At 47.8% G+C, this 19,662-nt stretch overlaps 1 protein-coding gene across 2 annotated transcripts; it reads right to left on the reverse strand.

The window, feature by feature from the left end:
- Positions 1–1,216: 1,216 nt before the first annotated feature.
- Positions 1,217–16,536, reverse strand: BOLA3 (bolA family member 3). Of its 2 annotated transcripts, none has more exons than XM_087823644.1 (4): positions 16,462–16,536; positions 14,092–14,215; positions 12,259–12,347; positions 1,217–2,370 (listed from the first exon to the last, which is right to left on the reverse strand). In XM_087823644.1, exons 1-4 carry the CDS (start codon positions 16,513–16,515, stop codon positions 2,212–2,214), a joined length of 426 nt encoding a protein of 141 aa, XP_087679770.1. In that variant the 5' UTR covers positions 16,516–16,536; the 3' UTR covers positions 1,217–2,211. The 2 variants fall into 2 exon arrangements, with proteins under 2 accessions (XP_087679770.1, XP_087679771.1); XM_087823645.1 differs by lacking the exon at positions 1,217–2,370 and adding an exon at positions 9,908–10,145.
- Positions 16,537–19,662: the final 3,126 nt, after the last annotated feature.

A 19,662-nucleotide genomic window follows, 5' to 3' on the forward strand; every position in this document is an offset into this window, starting at 1 on the left:
CTTTTGTTCATCAGTTTATTATGTTCTTTGGATTCCACATATAAGTGAGATCATGTGAAACTTGTCTTTCTCTGCCCGGTTAAAGTTTTAAACAAAATTTTAGACTGTTGGAGTTAATTACCCGATGATGGTATTCCATCTCGTGCTTAGCTTTGGCTTAACATTTATTTTGTCATATTGTCCACTTCTCCCGGGAAGAGGGCAAGGAGGTTGGGAGGGCACAGTCCAGTTTAGGGGTGACCAAGAGAGAAAGGAATGAGGGGGCAGAGGGAGGTCAGGCTTGAGGTGCCAGGAGAAGACCCACTGGTGGCGCAGGAGTCCTGTTCCCACGGCGCTCTGGAGCAGTCCGTGGGCCTCTCGTCCTCCCCAGGGTGCCGCAACCCTGGGGCGCTGCCTCCCGCGACTGGCGGGACCCCCGTCCGGGGTCGGGCATCCCCCGGGCGGGGATCCAGGCTCCTCCCCGGGCCGCCCAGCCCCGGGCCTGGCGGGCGGCCTCCGCGGCGGCGGGGGGCGGCCTCTGGCGGCGGCTCTCTGCTCGGCCCGGGCCGGGTCGCGAGCTTTCCGGCTGGCGGAGCGCCCACCCCTCCTGTCCCCATTCCCGGGCCTGTGCGCGCGCCTGCAGGACGGGCGCGCGAGTGTTCGCTTCCTGACTCGGGCGCTGTCCTGGTCGTTTACAAATTAAAGGCCACAGGGCGCGGACGGGCAGGTTCCTGGGGCTGTTTTGCGGAGGAGGGGCCGGGAGGAGGGGTCGGGAGGAGGGGCTGCCGCTGCGACGCGCGGCGCGGGGGTCCGCGGGGAGCGCGGGAGGCGAGGGGAGGGCGCGGGAGGGGACCCGCGGGAGCGGCGCCTGCCGAGCGGGGGCGCCCCTTCCCGCCCTCTGCGCTCGAAGTGGGGCGCTGAGCTCCGGGATCAGCCTTAGAAAAACACACCCGGTGGGAAACTGGTGTTCTTGGGAAATGCATTTGTCCGTCAGGGAAGGCGCAGGGGTTGGCCTCTGCTGTGCGAAGCGACTCGGGTATCAAGAAATGCCAACTGAAAAGCGCTCGGAGCGAGAGGCTCCGCGGCTGAGCGTCGACCCAGGATCCAGGCCACGGGGTTCGATCCCCGGTCGGGCACGTGCCCGGGCTGCGGGCTCCATCCCCACGAGGGGGCGGGCGGGAGGCAGCCGATGGATGGCTCTCTCATCACTGATGTTTCTCTCTCTCCCTCTCCCTTCCTCTCTCTGAAATCAATAAAGACATAAAAAAGAAGAAGAAGAAGAAGAGGAATATAGGAGCACATCCTGTAAAGCTTCCTTTCCACCCCGTGCGCGAGATGAGCCGTCACTGTCTTGGGGAGCCGCACCCCACAGGTCACTGTGCCCGCAGCGGGCTGCGCTCAAGGCCTGAGCAGGAGTGGAAATCGCGCTTTCCTAAGGCACACAGACCTCGCGGAAAGAGCCTTAAGTCAAGTAAGAGAAGGCTTGAGAGGGATTGCAGAACGACCCGCAAAGCACAGCCGTATTTTCAGAAAACGACGCTGACATGAATATTTTTAAAAGAGAAAAAAACTCATGGACACGGACAACAGTGTGGGGATTGCCCGGGGCCGAGGGGTGGGGGGTGAAGGTGGGTCACAAGGGATAAGTGGTGATGGACCGAGGCTTGCCTTGGGGGGGAGAGCACAATACAGTGTACAGTTGATGTGTTGTAGAATTGTGCACCTAAAACCTGTATAATTTTGTTACCCAGTGTCACCCCAATACATTCAATAAAAACGGGAGGGGGGAAAGTAGATGTTGGAAAGTAGATCTCAAAAGCGTCTCCATCGGCAGAGGACAGCAAAGTGGTTTACTCCTCAGTTTGTCAAGGAATTCGACCGTGAGCTGCATAAATATTACCATCTTCATATTTCCAACGTCTTTCAGAAAATGCAAGATATCAAAGGAGGAAGGACAGTGAGAACCGAAGACTCAGTGGAGAGTTGTGGGGGTTGATCAATAGGCAATAGCAATCAATGGGAAATGCTTGGATGGAATAGTAAAGGCAGGTGAACCAATGATCAGAAAACTGTCACAGCCGATAATGGAGCCGGAATTTGAGCCTCCTTGGAGACAGCTGAGGATGCACTCAGCCAGTGAAGTGTATACTACATCCGATAATCGTCTTTCAAATTCCAGAGAGGCCAAACCAGAGGTCAAATCTAGTAGCAAATCCAAAGGAAAGTTACCTTTCATAAAAAATAAATGTCTCCCAGACAGAAAAGGGAATCCTTTGCTTCAATGAGTTCATGATCTCCAAACCCAAAATTCACTGCTTCAAAAGGCTCAAGGGTAGGAGCGCCACACCAGAGGACTGCAGCAATCTTCCGCCACAACAGAGAAGGAGGAAGCTATAAAAGAAAGTCAATGAATTAAATAATTGTCCTCAGCTGGTTTTGACTCTAATCAAGTTTATCTTGCTAAGATGAAGTTTTACATCGAAAGCTGCCAACTGCCAATTTACAACTGTTATTTGACATCTGATAAACATTTTTTCTTTTGGCAACATCTATAAATAACAACAAAAAAAGTTGGGTTCTACCTTCTAAGCATTATATCTGAAACAAAAATATAGCATAATGGGAGTATGAAAGACTTTAGCTCTCTTATGTATATATAGTGTCTTCCATAAATTGAAGTACATTAGAATGATACATTTGTAACTTTTTTTTAAAAAAAAATATGTCTTTATTGACTTCAGAGAGAGGAAAGGAGAGGGAGAGAGAGAAAAAAACATCAATGATGAGAGAGTCGTCATTGATCGGCTGCCTCCTGCACGCCTCCCACTGGGGATCGAACCCGCAACCCGGGCATGTGCCCTGACCGGGAATCAAACTGAGGTCTCCCGGATCCTAAGTGGGTGCTCATCCGCTGAGCCACAATGGCCAGGCACATTTGTAACTTTTAAATAAATTGAACTAATGCTAGTTTATTAAAGTTTACCATTATTCATTTAGAGAAAATCATGAAAATAAAATCTCACCTCTTTTTTTTAAAAAAAAATTTTATTGATTTTTCGAGAGAGAGAAAGGGAGAGGGAGAGAGAGAGAGAGACATCGATGTGGGAGATAAGCCGCCTCCTGCATGCCCCTCATCGGGGGCCAAGCTGAACCAGCAGCCTCTGGCAACCTGGCAACCTCTCCGTGCGCAGGCGATGCCCAGCCAACTGAGCCACACTGGTCAGGGCTCACCCCTCTTGGGTAAAGAAGTAAATAAGAAATTACTTATATAAAACATTTGTATTTTTCCTTAAATGTGGTTAAGATCATGGGTACTGTATCATAATTATCCTATCATGTCCATTTGATCCCACACAACCAATTGAAAGCTGGAAAAGTTTGGTCAATTAACCTGTTGATTTTCACATATAATACCAATTGATCTCCCCACCAAACTGACATAGTAGATCAAATGTCCTAATGCTGTATAAACACACTTATAATGCACAGTGCATGCCTAAATCTCAACCATCTTGATTCTATATCAGCGGGAGGTTTTGTGACAAGAGGAAGTGTTGGGCTCACACTTCCCTCGGCAGAGCTATAACTAGAATGCAATGTGACAGTAACTACAGTAACACAGAGACACAACACTCAGCATATTGCTTTTCAAAGGCTAGATTTTTAAATCATTGGCATCTTTAAGACCTAAATTTTGAGCTTGCTGGAATTTTTAAAAGCAATAAATGTAAAGGCTCACTTCAAAAAATAATATGATTAACTTTGGCCAGAATAAAAGTTTCTCACCATCTTCAAATAAATCTGGCCACATGAATAGATAGCTACCAAACCCAGTGTTTAATCTTGCCCAGTAATGAGATCTACCCAGAGATCCCAGAGAACCAGCTCTAAATGGGTCAGAAGGAAGGCGTCAGGTTGAGACTTTCCTCTTCAAAAAAAAAAAAAAAAGTTGCTTTGAAAAAAACATTTATTCATGTCCTTCCTACTTTTAGAAAGGAAAATTAGGTTCTTGCCTCTACATGTGGGCTCATTCCATCGGCTGAAATCAGAGCAGCAGAAAATGGCAGGAGGGACTCATGCCTGCTGCTCTGAACGGTGGTGAATCCAGGCTCTAGCAGTGAGTTAGCTCACATTTTACTAATTACCAAAGTGAACTGTAGCAGACTTTACTTAATAACAGCCTGACTCATAACTATGTAATCTGTTAAATGTTGGAATTAAAATTTCTTTTTATTAAAATTATACCCTCACTGACATGATATCGATAAAGCTACTTGTCTTACTCCAGACCTCTTCAGGGGGTCAGTTCTCCTCTGAGTATTGCAGCAAGAAACCATGGGCTTTGTTTCAGCGAGCCATAAATGCTCCCCCCGCTTCAGCGCTAGTAAGTGACCAGCTTTAGGCATTTAACCAAACGAATGGGAGACCAAAGATATTAAAACCTGACCTTCCTTGGAAATGATGAACTCATTTCCAAACTGTTAACTGTCAGAGAAAGCAAACTAAACCCCATAAAAGCCTAGAACAGGGCAAGTCAACAGTAGCTTCTAAAAGGCCTGCCTTGAAAAGCATCCTGTTCTCTGGTTTTTTCCCCCTTTAGACTTGTGCAAATTTGATTCAGAAAGTAGCTCAGTTGGTTTGTTATAGAGCAAGGAGTGTGTGTGTGTGTGGGGGGGGGGGGGAGGTGTACATAAATTTATGATCATTATTTATCTTCATAATTTTTATAATTTTCAATTACAGTTGATATACAATATTACATTCATTGTAGGTGTACAACATAGTGATTAGACATTTATATAACTTACAAAGTGATTGCCCCATAAGTCTGACACCTTTCAATATTACAGTATTATTGACTATATTCCCTATGCTGTACTTTACATATATATAGTTTTAAAATATGTCTTTTTTGATTTCAGAGAGAGGGAGAGAGAGATATATAAAGATCAATGATGAGAGAATCATTGATCGCCTGCCTGGGATAGAGCCTGCAACCCAGGCATGTGCCCCGACCGGGAATCGAACACAATCTCCTGGATCATAGGGTGATGCTCAACCACTGAGCCACACTGGCCAGGCTTGTGACTATTTTGTAACTAGCAATTTGTACTTAATCCCTTCTGCTTTTTCCCCCATCACCCCAACTCCTCTGCCATCTGGCAAGTGTCAAAATGTTCTCTGTATCTATGAGTTTGCTTGTTTTGTTTGTTCATTTATTTTTGTTTGTTTTTTAGATTCCATATATAAGTGAAATCACATGGTATCTGTGTGATCATTATTTTAAATTGTATGCCCCAGAATATGTGGGGCATTGACTAAACATTTTAAGATATTTTGTAGTTCCAGTTCGAGTCTAGTTCAGTATTAGAAAAAGCACTGAAACAACTTCCAAAGCATCAGGAATTTCCATTTCCACCCAAAGTATTCTTTGTTTTCTTCCAACAGTTCTCTGTTATATAAAAGAAGGAAAATCTGCACTTGTTTATAAAGTTTTCTTCCTTTATTTTGCAGGCTGATATAACACACAGGTCAATAATGCGTGTGTAGAAGCCTTTCCTCCCAACCTCGTTTATAAATCTACCAAACCTCACCCAGACAATGCCCTCCTTCACACTCACCATTTGGGCGAAGCTGCTACTGCCTGATGTCCATAACTCAGGCAACGTTTGATTTTTAATAATGCCAGCACACTTCTTTGTCATGGCGTCTAAGATGTGATTATTTAATGTTTGCCAAAATGTTCAGAATAGTGTAATTTTCAATTTTCAATTGGCCAACTGGTTTGTGACTTCTCTTGTGGTCTTGATTTTTTAAAAATTGCTTTCTGTCAAACACATCCATACAGAATATATTCGTATGTAGTGCTATTTAAAAACGAAAGGGTCGTCAAAAACAAGGACATCTGAGAAACTGTCATGGCCAAGAGGAGCCTAAGGAACCACGACAACTCAGTGTGATGTTGTGGAGACAGACCGGGCAAAAGGCATTAGGAAAAAAAGGACATCTGAATAAATGATGGGCTTTAATTTGCAATACTGTGGTTCATTAACTAACAAAGGCCCCACAGTAGTGTGACCCCTTAACAGGGGAAACCGCGCTTGGGGTGTAGAGGAACCCGGTGCTATCTTCTCAATTTTTCTGTAAATCTAAAAGTGTTCCAAAAAGTTACAGAAAGTCATATAAACTGTTCTAAAAATAGTTTGTAAATACAAACTTAAGTTATTACTTGAACTTCAGTGTTAAAACATTTTACTCTTTTATCCACTTGGCCAGCCGCTTTTCCTGCTCCCTGGTGACTTTCCTTTTGTAACTGCAGGGCGGCGCCTGCTGGACGCAGACCCTCGGCTTCTGAAGAGACTGCGTTGGAATGAAAGTCACCGTAACTGTTTCTTTTTACTCTTATTGTAAAACACAAGAATATGTCGGGCATCTTTTAATTGTACCCTCTTATCTGCCTAATAAATACGTTTTTCGCAAAAAAAAAAAAAAAAAAAAATTTAAAAGTGTATAAATGTTCTTTTAAGTTCACAGTGGCAGGTGTTTTACAACCACCCGTGAGAGCAATGGCCTGAAACCCGGCGCCTAAAATGCTTAATGCCACCCGCACTGTCAGAGCAAATGCAAATATAAAAGGTGTCAAAAGTCAGGTTCATGGGCAAGGAGCCGAGGCGGCCTCCAGCAGGTCCGAGGGGAGGAGCTGGGCGCCTGGGGCTCCGAGGAGGCGTCAGGGAGCCGGCTCGGACACGCGCCTCGCGGAGCCGGCTCGGACACGCGCGGGAGGAGCGCGGTGGGCGGCGCGGGGACCGGGGCCGGGGCGCCCCAGGTGCTCGGGAGACGGCACAGCAGGTGCGGGCCTGGCCCATTTATCCGCAGACCCGCAGGCTGGATCCCGCCGAGGGGGGGGGGGGCCTGCGCCGGGCTCAGCTGGCACTGGCGCTCTCCCGCCTTTTACATTGTGGAATTAGGGGCATCGGGGCAGCTCCCCAAAATGGCCGATGGATGGACATAAGCAGGCAAACTGACACATGCGCAGGGACAAGGGGGTGCGCTGGGCAGGCGTCGCGTGGGTGGGTGCAGGGAGCCGGTCCTGACTCCGCGGCTGAGTCCCAGCGGTTCGTGTCGTCACTTTGGCTACTGGTCTCCGTGCGTCCACTCTCCCTGCCCCTCACTAGCCCGCCGCTGACACCTGGGAGGGACCCAGGTAGGGGTGTTTTTAATATCCCAGGTAGTTGTCATTTACAGCCAGACTGAGAGCCACTCTACCTTACCTTGCTACAGTGCCCGCCTCCTCTTAACTGGGACTTCCAGTACCCCTGGGACATCTCCCAGGCGGTCTATTGCTTCTCCTTACAGGCTCGATTCTCTCCATTTTCCGGATTTGGATGCCCAGCTTTGTTTGCCCTGAGCTTCACATTAGCCATTAGTAGGTCTGTGGCCTGGCTGTCCCTGTGTCACCCTTTCCAGTTTGGATCTGGAGAAAGGGAATTGGATCTATTGACTCTTTGCTACTATGAGTGTTGGGTGGGGCCACAGTCCTCTCCCAGGTTGCAGGCCAGCCAACCCCATGACTGCTAGCTGGGTGGTCTAGTCAGGGGTGAGAGGGGCCCACAGGAACCCATGGAACAAAATGGGCCTGCAGGAGTGCTGTGGGAGGGGCAGTTCCCCTTAGATTGACTTGCCTAGTCAGCAAGCACCTACCTCAGGACTTTTCCACTGGAAAACCATACACAGTTTTTAAAGACACTTAGCTCAGAAAACGTATCATCTTTCATAATTCAGCAGTTTCCACAAGAGCACTTAATCAGAAAGCTAGGAGTTGGCTGTATTAGATGCAATGTTATACTCTGACCACTAAGATGAACAATGTCTCCTTTTTTAATCAACTAAAAAGAAACCCTGTGATTGATTGCTCTTCCAACTTTCCTTTTAATTTGGCGGAAAAAACTTGGGCTGGGGCTACTTCATAAATTTCTTGTTGCCAGATTTGGGAGCAGACATGCAGAACTGGTAGGAATGACACATTTCACTGGGCCTCAAGAGTCCCCTGGGGCGGGGGTGGGGTGAAGCAGAGGGTAGAGTCCTGTTTCTCTGGCGTCTCCAGAGTCCTAGGAGGCTTGCTAGGCCACATCACCTTTTCCTACAGTTGAGAACACCTGTTGCTTTGTTCCAGCCTCTTTGGAGAACAGAAGCCCTGCTTCTTTTGGCAACTGCTCCTCCCTTCACTCCAGAGTCTAGAGAGAGGCTGTACTCAGTGCACAGGACTCCTGGGCTCCAGCTGATTAGCTCAGGGTGGATCATGATTCAAGAGAGACAGATCAGAGGCCTTCCCTGGTCTTTGAACTGAACTTTCGAGGAAAGTATACCCTTCTCATGGCCTGCACATTGAGATGTAAAAATTACTGTATGGTGCCAGGTGGGTGCTGCAAATATCAAAGGGAACAATTTTTTTTTATCCTCACCTGACGATATTTTTTTCTATTGCTTTTCAGAGTGTAAAGGGGGAGAGAGAGAGAGAGAGAAACATTGGTTGCCTCCTGGGCGGGGCCGGGGATGGAGCCTGAAACCTAGGTATGTGCTCTTGGCCAGGACTGAACCCAGGACCCTTCAGTCTGTGGGCTGACGCTCTAACCACTGATGCTCTAATCCAGCTAGGGCTTGGGGGAACACTTTGTAAAGTTCATGATTGTCTAACCACTATGCTGTACACCTGAAACTAATACAAAATAATATTGAGTGTAAACTGTAATTGAAAAATAAAATTTAGCCTGGCTGGGCGTGGCTCAGCGGTTGAGCATTGATCTGGGATCCAGGCGATCAGGGTTCGATTCCCGGTCAGGGCACATGCCCGGGCTGAGGGCTCCATCAATGACTCTCTCATCATTGATGTTTCTGTCTGTCTCTCTCCCTCTCCTTTCGTCTCTCTGAAATCAATAAAGATATATTAAAAAAAAAAAAGAAAAAAAAATTTTAATATATAGGGTGTTCCCAAAAATGTATACACACTTTGAATAATTATAAAGGCAGTGTTTATTAAAATACATTTCATTTTCAAGATGTAATAGAATCAGCTGTTAAAAGTGTGTATATATTTTTGGGGGACACCCTGTATATAAAAATTAAGAGCACTGGCAATATTATCACTGCTACATGGTGGAAACCAATCCAGAGTGAGAGATAATCATGCTGATCTGCAGAGGGAAACAGACAGGAGACTCAGAGGCCTGACAGCACTGGTGTTCCTGACGTTTAGCTGTGCCCCTGTCCTTTCTGCTGTTTGGCTCTTCAATCCTCACTTCAACATGTGAAATGCCTCAGTGCTCCCAGTAATGCACACGTGTGTCAGTTACCTGTCGCCGCCAGAATCAGTGTCCCGCTGCCCTCGCTTCTGGGCATCACTTGCTCCCAACTCAAAGTCCAGGACAGATCTATCTGATTGGCTGAGTCTAGATCATCTGCCTGTGCTTTACCTTCAAGGGAGCTAGGAAAGCAAAGAGTTTTCAGCTTTTGTCAGGGGAGGTGGGCTCCACCTCCCACCAAGATGCAAAGGGTGGGGGATCTTCAAACACAGGAAAAAGATCCTGATGCAGGCAGCCCCAAATCCTCAGAGTCCGTTGCAGGGAGTAAGAAACCAAGGGCCCAAGATCATTCTTGTAAGAAGTTTGGAGGAGAAAGGAAAGGGAGTGGTAAACTGTGAAAACAGCAAAAGCAAAGGATCATTTCTTTTCTTTTTGGTAAGATTAAGGGGCCTGAGCAGTTTCACAGATGAGAAACAAGGAAGTCTCATGACAAGACAAAAGTAGCTGGCACTCCACTCTGCCTCTACGGCAGCAGGACGGAACTATTCAAAGGTGAGACCACTTTGGACAAAGGACATTGCTTCTGAAATACAGGAACTAGAAGCATTATTAGTGACTCTTCAAAAGACTCAGTTGTCTGTTGCCTTTAATTAACATCTAAATAGATAACATATTCTTCTATAATTATAATATGGAAATGTCTATGAACAAAATAGATAAATTTTTTGGCAAATGCCTAGGAAAGAATGGTCAAGGTCATCTGAGGTTTTAAGCAGCAGCATCTATGCAGCTGGGACGTGGTCAGTGTTTGGGGACAGAGGTAAATATCCGCAATCCATGCATTCCTTTGATTTCTTCTTTTAGTGCCTAAATAAGTAAAAGAGAATCATCATTTCTTTTGTATGTGACATTGATCACAACAAGTCCCTCGGAGAGTATCTTTATACAGTTCTGTATCTGCAGGAGACTTTGCACACACTTTTTTTCAGCAGTTTTTCCTTTTTGGGGGGAAAAACAATTTTTATTTTTATTTTTTTGAATCAGGATCTAACCTGTCTCAAAAATCAAAGAGGCATAAAAAGGCATACAGTGACACCTCCGTCCCACAATGCCCTCTATCCCCCAGTTCCCACTTCTACCCTCAAATAGAGAACTGTTGTTAGTTTCTTGTGTGTCTTTGCAAGGATTAAAAAATGCATATTCAAGCTACTATGAATATATATTCCACCCCACACTCCCTTTTTGAAACAAAAATGGTAGCACTTTAAACACAGTGTCCTACACTTTGCTTTTCCCCTAACTATTGGAGAGCATTCTGTATCAGGCATAACAAGCACCTTCCTTGTTTGCATCAGCATGGGATTCCATTACATGGATTTATCATAATTTTTCAGCCCATCCCCTAATGATGAAAGGCTGTTTTCTGTGTTTTGCTATTTCAAACAATGAATAGCTGTTCTTTAAAACCACACTATTTAGCACAAATTCCCCACTTTTACTTTAAAAATAAAGTTGTAAAATAACTATGAGACTTGTTTAAGGCTACAAATGGTGTCAGGGCACAAATCTGAATGAGCCACCAGTCAAATCAGTATCATTTCTCTGCAGTGCCAAGAGAGAAGCTACAGGACCCGAGGGAGGCGCGGACCACTGGAGTTTATAATCAGAGCAGAGGAAGAGTCAAAGTCCTTTATATTAGGTCCAAATCTGATCATCACAGTGGGGTGGACATTTTTTCCCCCAGTCTGTCCAGTAACCTCCCTTCTCCTGGGGAACAGTTCCTTTCCACTTTAACTGTGTATTGCTGGTGGGACTACCAAATGGCCTGGTACTGAGGGAGCTATACGTCCCTGGCCCAGCCTGATTGGTTCAGTCAGGTATGGCACATGACACAAACCGGGACAATTAGAATCTCCCCTGGGATTTTTCAGTACAGAGCCTTCTCTCTTAGGTCACTATACTGGAATAATGTCAATTGGAGGCAGCTGGGGGCTGTGTTCCCCACCTAGAAGGGAAAGGCCATCTCTAGTAGGAGAAAATAAAGCCAACACTCAGAAGGTGAAAGTTCCGAGAGACAGGATATGAAAGCAAGCAAGCAAGCAGATGAACTTGTTTAAGACTCTGAATCTAGATATGCCAGAAACCAGGTAATTTCATTACATGGGCCAATCCATTCCCTTTGTTTGCTTATGTTAGTTTTAACTTGCTCTCTGTCACTTACAAGTAAAAGAATCCAAACACATGTGGTAAGGTTTATCAAGTTAGGAGCCTTAGAGATAATTTAGCTCTATCCCCTTCTTAGATAAAAAAGAAAAAGAAAAAAAAATAGAGTTTATCCCTTATCCAAAGTCAGCAAGTGACTAAGAGATAGGACCTGAACCCAGGTATCCTGATGTCCTGGCCACCTGTTTCCCTTGGGCTCCTATCCAGCCTGATGCCAGGAGCTGCTGTTGTGCTGAGAACCAGGGAGCTGCCCTACAATCTCCATGTTCACATACAAGCCCCCTCAACTCTGCAGACAAGCAGGATGACCTGGCCATTCGTGCAGGAGGCAGCCCAGGAGCTGGACAGCTGGGAGTGGAATGGGAAGAGAGGGACAGGGCAGCATTGGGCCCAGGAGTGCAAGGGAGAGGAAGGGGGAGAGAGAGATAGAAACATCAATGATGAGAGAGTCATTGATCGGCTGCCTCATGTGCCTGGACCGGGAATCGAACCGTGATCTCCTGGATCACAGGTTGATGCTCAACTGCTGAGCCACGCCAGTCAGGCACTTGTATTCAGTTTTGAATAAAAGTCATATTCCCACAATTGGATTCCCAATAGTTCCAGATTATATTTTTCTCAGGTCCTAAGTCCTGTCTGCATGACCATGGTATTGCATTCTTCTTTCCTAGGACTCCTAGTAAAATACCATCACCACCAGGCAGGCCCTTTCGGATGTAGGAGACTGGGGCAAAGGGGTGTTGTTGCCTCCACTGACCTGATTTACCATCTGGTGCTGCTGGACAGTCCTCTTCTCCTTAAATTCTTCTGACTCGATGTGGATTTCATACATTGCACCACAGCCTCCTGAAATAAATGCAATTTGAAAGCATATCAATTATTAAGTTAGGGCAGCCACAGTCTCACATGTCTTTGAAGTACCCACAATCTCAAGAAGGTCTGAATACTACTGTCAGCACAAAGTTGCTAAGACTGTTAGAAAAAGGTCACAGCTTACAATCTGACCACATGTTCCTGGCAGGCTGCCTCCATCCAAAATGTATTCCTGCTTTTGCAAAGCAGTTGCGCCACTCAGGATTATCACTTGTGGGGTAGGAAAGATAAGGCACAGAGCATGGAAAACCTAGGAAATGTAGGTTTTCCTAGTATTTCCTTTTATTAAGCCAACAAATGCCATGGAAGAAGGTGGGGGGACAGAATTTCAGTGTTCCACCTTCAAAATACAGCAGCAATTGTTTTTTTAGTGCAATAATACACTTAAAATTTGGTTTGAAAACTGTATAACACTATCCAAAAGGAAAGGAACAAGGCTGTGTAAGAGATAGCATTACAATAGAAGCTGCAGACACGCGGTCATGGAGCTGCTGGGGACTCTCCAGCACCTCTTGCTCTGTAAGCAGCACTGAGTGCTTCCTCCTGGGCTTCTGCAGGGCAGGAGCAGCTTTCTGGTGAAGCGCTCAAGGTGGAGCTTGTGGTGGACTCATCCACTCCCTGGCCAAGCTTTGTCTCCACATAGATGGAGAACTAGCGCTGGTGACTATGGAGAAACCGTGCTGCTCTAACATAAAACCACATGGGCAAGAAAGATAATAACCCCCATGCTGTCAACACCAGGCCACTGTATGAGAAGTGCTCTGTAATGCTTCTCTTATGAGCTCTGGGAGTCCAAGCTTTGATTGAACCAAGGTCCCAGCTTCAATTCCCTTTCTGTTCTCCGTTCAGGGCTGGGTAGAGGTCAAGTTCCAGCTCTGCCGCTATTTGGGCCTGGGCAGGTACAGAACTGGTGACATCAGGCTTCAGCATTGCTCTGAGACCCTGCAGAGTGCTCACCCTACCTACCATTCCAAAGGATCTTTAGATCCTCCAGTTTCCAGAATAAAAACTATTTTCTAAACCTTCTCCCAACCTTTGTAAATGTTATGCTCTCAGAAAAGCCTGTGAGCCGCTGTAGCAACGCAGAGTGGCAGAGACTGAGTCTGGGTGTGTGTGGGAGCCAGGTGCACGCCCACTGCAAGCTCAATGGGTGTGTCTGAAAAAAGGCCCTATCTTCCCCATCCTGTGGGTGCAGAAGGTGACTACCCAGCCAGCCTGAGCTCTGAGGTGCCAGTGGCTATCTGAAAAGGCAGGATCTGGCTGGGGCAGGAAACTGGGCTCAGGCCAGAGTCTGCCAGGGGCTCTGGTTCTGGTTCCAGTTCTGTTGCTTCCTCCCTATGAGGAACTGGGCGGGTTCCTCAGCCTCCCTGGGTTCCTCTTCTCATGGGGAAAGTGAGGCAGTTATTTTCTCAAAGGGAGAAACTCCTCCCGGGGTCCACTCCAGCTGACATTCAAGGGTATCAGAAGAATGTGGGAGAATTTTTTGTAAAGCCCATCTCGCAGTCAAATGAAAGACTGTGGACCAGAGCCCACGGGTGACTCAGGGACCTTGTCCCAGTTTCCCTCAATGTTTCTATATCCCCAACTTCCACATCTGTCCCAAAGTCACGCGTATTGAGAAGTGATCATGTTCCCTCCGCCAAGTACCCCCAACCCTTTGCCCCTCCAGAGGGCAACATCCTACCAAACTCTGTGGGAAGATGAGAGAAAACCTTACCTGAAATGTCGGTGACTTTGATAGCTGTAGCTTGAGGAAAGTTTTCTTTGAGAATTTGGGTTACTTTGAGCTCCCCCTCAGTCTGTGAGGCAAACATCCGCTGGGCACAGCAAAGAAGAGGAAGCTGCCACAGAACAGAGAAGAGGCATGGCTGAGCAAGATGCTGCTGCCCCCGCTGGGCCACGGTGCAGGACCCACCTGCCATTGTCCTACTAGGCTGTCCTACTAGGCAGGGCCGGCAGGGCAGGCAGGGCCATGAGCTAAGTCAGAGGGGCTGTGTGGTGTCAGATGTCCATTCAAGCTCCCTAGGATACAGAATACACTTTCTTAGGGTGGGGTGGGGGTAATTGTAAATAACTCGCTTTGACTCTAGAGACAAGGCCCCTAACCTAATTCAAAAGATGTTTAACTTGCCATGATAATGCCATGAGAGAGAGACTATCACGATGGCAGTTTTATAGGTGAGGAAATGGGCATTAATATGCCCAAGGCTGGATCTGTTGGTAAAATGCAGAGCTGGGAGAGGCCTGACAGTTGTGCCCTGCTAGCCCAAGATGCCACTGACCATGTACTGGTGGGGCCAAATGCCACCCACCCTTTAGGCCTTATTAACATTTCAGTCTCTCCAGTGGGATATGACCTTGTGACCTACTGCTCAATAAGCCAGCAACCCTTTGCAACATGAACTAATTCTCACTGGGGAGAAGAAGCAGAATTCTATTAAGTGACTTGAAGGAGAAACATTTTTAGATTATTTGCCATTGGCAACTACTCTCCCTTCTCTGCTAATGGCTACCACAGGGAGCCAGTGCTTCTAAGGGGAACATATCTCAATCCTTAGAGGTGAAGGGGCAGAAAACCAGGTCAGCAGCCCCTTGGCTGGGTTGATGCTGAAAAGGGAGACTGAAAATAAGAGTATGGCAGGCCTTGAATGTCAAGCTAGACTTTGGACTTAGGCATCTTGGTGTCAAAGTAACCTGCACAAAACAGTGCCTTTTGAAGCCAGTCAGGAAAGATGCCCGGATAAGAGCGAAGAGAGTAGCACCAGCTTGGGTCCCTGGCTGGAGGATGGCAGGTGGGAGAACACCAACACTGTTTAGCAGGTGCTGGTGCTAAAGGTACCTCCCTTCCACTCCTCAGTCCTACCCATCCTCAAGCCTCTCCTGATGGCCCAGAGCAGGGTCCTGTGTTATAGAATCTCGGAGCACCTTCTTTAAAATGACCCGGGCACTGGCATTTTCACCATCTGGCCTCAAAGGCCATGACTGAGTCTGTCCTGCTACTGCCACCTTCCAAAGCTGAGCCAGGGCAGGCCCTCAGGAGGATGTGGGGGATGGGGGGATGGAGGGATGGAGGGATGGAGGGATGGATGGATGGATGGATGGATGGATGGATGGATGGATGGATGAGCAGGGGAAGAACCACACAATTCAGGACATGCCTACTGGGCAATCACAAAGAAGCCTGGCAGGCAGCTGAAATGCAGCTCAGGAGAAAGATCTGGACTTAGACTGAGTGCTGTGTGGAGGGAGAGAAACTTAATGTTGTGCGGACCTGGGTAAGACTGGGGTGTGGGGTGGGGTGCAGCCTCTTCTGAGGAAAGCACCTTGGGGGGCAAAGGCAGAGAAATCAGGTGGCAGGCAGGGGGTAACCACTAAGGAGTGAGGGTGGTTAACACTGCAGATTTCTCAGGAGCCTTTCCTTCATCTTAGCAGATCTGTGGGCAGCGGCCTTTAAAACCAGGCAATCTACTGACAGAATCCCCAGAGGCCGCCAGTCCGCGCTGAAAGTCACCGGTAGAACTGCTTCGGGGAGGCAGGTCCAGGACCAGCAGGGGAGAAGGAAGGATATGAGAGGAGAAGGGAAGAAGCGGATGAAGTGAGGAAAGGATGGATCAGAAGGGGAGAGAGAAAATTAGGAGAGCGCGTGGGGAGTGCCCTCTGCTGGGCGCCGCCTCGGGCGTGTGGGATCTGCGCGGTCAAGGTCAACCGGGCGGGGCGGACGTAGCCCACCGCGGCGGTCCAGACCCTGCCACAGTGCCCGCACCCGCTCCGCGACTCCGGGCTGGGACTCCTATGTCTTCGGATCGATAGATCAACATTGCTTTTCCCGCGCCGGCTGTCCTGAGGCTGTTTAGGTGTCTGCTCCCCTCGCCCGACCTCCACTCGGCTCGCGAGGCCCCGCAGCGCGCCCGGGCCTGAGGCTTCTCCGAATGCCGGTGGCCCGGGCCCACCGAATGAGCCAACCTACGAATGAATGAGGGAGAGGAAGGAGGGGAGCCCCTGTCTCGACCGCGCGGCCCCTCCGCAGTCCCGCCCGGGGGCGAGCACCTGGCCCCTGCCCGTGCTCACCCCGCGGCTCCGTGCTCACCCCGCGGATCCTGCGGAGCAGAGGCGCTGCCGCGGCCGGGCCCCACGCCGCCATGCCCGGCCGACGCAACCCGCCGCCCGAGGTCGCCGCGTCTCCCGAAAGGCGCGGAGCCCGGGACCGAAAGCCGCTGCGGTGAGCGAGGTCGCCCCCTGCCGCCCGGAGGCCGCGGGCCACCCGCCCCGCCCCTCCCCTCCCCGGGCCGCACCACCCTGAACCAGGCCCCGCCCTCCCAGACTCCGCCCCGGCCCCGCCCCAGGCCCCGCCCTCCCAGACTCCGCCCCGGCCCCGCCCTCCCAGACTCCGCCCCGGCCCCGCCCCAGGCCCCGCCCTCCCCCGCGCGCCCACACCGTCCCCAGGCCTCGTTCCACCTGCGGGTCCCTGCACCTCAGCCTAGAAATACTAGCCGCGCACCCTCCGTCTGACTCCCTCCTCCCAGGGCCCCTCGTACCCTAGGCGGGACTTCACTACCCCCGCCCCCTGCAACCTGGCTTCTCAATTGAGGAGTTCGGGTTTCTTCCTCCAGAAAAGGGGAGCCGGAGGAGGACTTGAAACAGGGGTGTCCTTTTCAGGTTTGCGTTTTAGAAAGGTCCCGGCGGCTCCGACGAGGAGACGGGACTGTAGGGGGCTGGGATTGGAGCCGAGGACGAAGTTCCGAGGCCACTGGTACAGTGCAGGTGACACTTGAGGCCTGAGCTAGAGCAGCGGCAGCAGGGAGGGGAGGAATGGGTTTAGATTTTGGGGAGGTGAGTGGAATGCAGGGACTGGATTGGGGGTGAGGGTGGGAAAGGCGTCTGGGACGGCTCCCAAGTTTCTGGCTTGGACAGCGAAATGAGTGGAGGCGGTGAAGGGGGGCGACGAACTCAGCCGTGGGTTTGCCTGAGTTTAAGGTGCCTGCGGGTCACGGCCCACCAGGGGCGCAGGCTCCCCAGACCGTGCAGTCCCACGAATGTAGTGGAAGCTAACGCCCCGAGGTAAGATTGTCAGCAGAAACTGCCTCGCCTTTAGTACATCAGACGAAGTCCAGGCGAAAATTCTACCACGCCCGTTCTCTCGAGCTGTATTTGTTTGCAGCACGTAGTCTGGTAGCCTTTACCAGCTCTTTTTACTATTTCATTTCGGCCTATCTAATCAATAACCTTCAGCGTTTTAAATAGATGGGTTGGTCAGATCTACAGTTATTTCAAGTGCTCAGCTAAAAATATGACCATTCATTCCAGTATTCACTCCTACCTCTTTCCTCTCATTAATTTCTCCTTTGACTTACTGCAATAACTGCAATAACTTCTCACAAGTTTGGTTATGCAGTTACCCATCTTTTAAGCCAATTCAAGCCTTGTCTTCTCCAGGGAGCCACCTCCGCTACCCCTCAGTAAATTAAGGGCCCACAACTTGTGTATAACTTTTACTGCACATACGGTCCTTTACTACTATCAGTTTATGTATGTGTTTCTTCCACTGGCCTGTAAGCTCCATGACAGGATCTTGCTTTACTCATCTATAATCAATGGCCCAGAGTGTTGTGAGACGAAGTGCATGCACTGTACTTTACTAAACAGAACTGCTAGTGGTTTAGCAATTCTAGTTCCACAGTGTGAATCTGAATCTTTTCAGAAAAGGGTTTGTAGAACAATCTCACCAATCTTGGGTTTACAAATTAATTCCAATTTAACAGTTCAAGTATGTTTTTTTTTAAAATAACAGAAATAAAAGGTGTTTTACTTTGTTATGATTATAAATGTAATACCCTTAGTCTCAGGAAATAGGTCTCTTCTGCATTTTACTTTTTTTGCCCCAAACTTGAGATTATCTTCACTTCTATCCACCCATGATCGCTCCCAGCTTTCATAGTGACATTTACATCTGACGCAACTGCAGAAAACTCCTTAGGCAGGATCTCTTTGAATACATCTTTTTTACCTTATTGGTAAAAAATTAATTGCAGTCATTTTATAGAGCCTTCTAGCACTCTTGAACACAGAATTTTTACACATGCAATTTAGAAAAACAGACCTATATCATTACAAACTACCTATTTGAAGTCTGAGCTTTTGTGACACAGAAAAACCCCTAGTATGTCTCAGTTGCCACTCCCTCCCCAGGTTGCTGTAAGGATTAAATGAAATAACCTACTAAAGGACTTCCCTAAAACAGGTAGATTCCTCTAAGAAGGGATATTTAAAATGCTGATCAACCATAAGATGAGGAGCTTGGCCAGAATCTGAATCAAAAATCTTCCTTCATTTAGCAAATATACTACAAAAAATGTCAGCTGAGCTAAACAGTACACTCAGATACTTCTATTCTGGTGAAAACCCCTTATCTTTTCACAGAACAGTAACAAAAAGCTTACAGAGCAGCAGCCAGTCCAAGCTTTTGGCCCATCCAGCATCTTTTTTTTTTATCCTCACCTGAGGATATGTTTATTAATTTTAGAGAGAGGGAAATATCGATGTGAGAAACATTAATCAGTTGCCTCTCATAAGCACCCCAACTGCAGATCGAACCCGCAACCTAGGTAAGTGCCCTCACTGGGAATTGAATCTGCAACTTTTTGGTGATGGGACGATGCTCCAACTGAGCCACCTGGCCAGGGCCATCCAGCATCTCTTAAACAATTTTGCTATAAGCTCAGATAAGTAAAAACCAGAAACATTTCACCAGTCTCTCTTATAGCCAGAACAGAGTTATGTGACCTAGGAACTGTCAGTCAAAGGCACCCATGTAAGGTTTTGATTAGGAAGACACACAAAAGGAAGGAGATAGATGGTAAAATTCTTTATTCTGGTCAGGACACATACATCTAGATTTGGGGCTGCAGAGACTGCCACGGAGTGGTCAGCGATAGCAGTGCAGGCTGTAGTGTCCGTACCCAGCCCCACAGCAATAGTGTATTTGCCAGAGAAGGCCCGAGGCATGTTGTGAACATTGTTTCTGACTGTGCAGCTTTGAAGACCAACTCTGGCCATTCCAAAGATTATTTGGTTTATTCTCATTTATAAAGTTTGAAATAGGTTTCAAGTTTAGCCATTAGATACCCTTATAAACTTAACATTTTTGTGGTCAATTTTAAGCCTAATAAAAAATATAACTCCAAAAAATCCAAAACTAACTGTAGTTTACCCAGATCTTATAGACAATGAGTGTTAACCTATATTATTTAATCACATTAAGTTTTTAACTTTACTTAAAAAAGGTCAAAAC

The sequence above is a fragment of the Miniopterus natalensis genome, chromosome 13 (assembly GCF_054644295.1).
Source record: "Miniopterus natalensis isolate mMinNat1 chromosome 13, mMinNat1.hap1, whole genome shotgun sequence".
NCBI lineage: Eukaryota > Metazoa > Chordata > Mammalia > Chiroptera > Miniopteridae > Miniopterus > Miniopterus natalensis.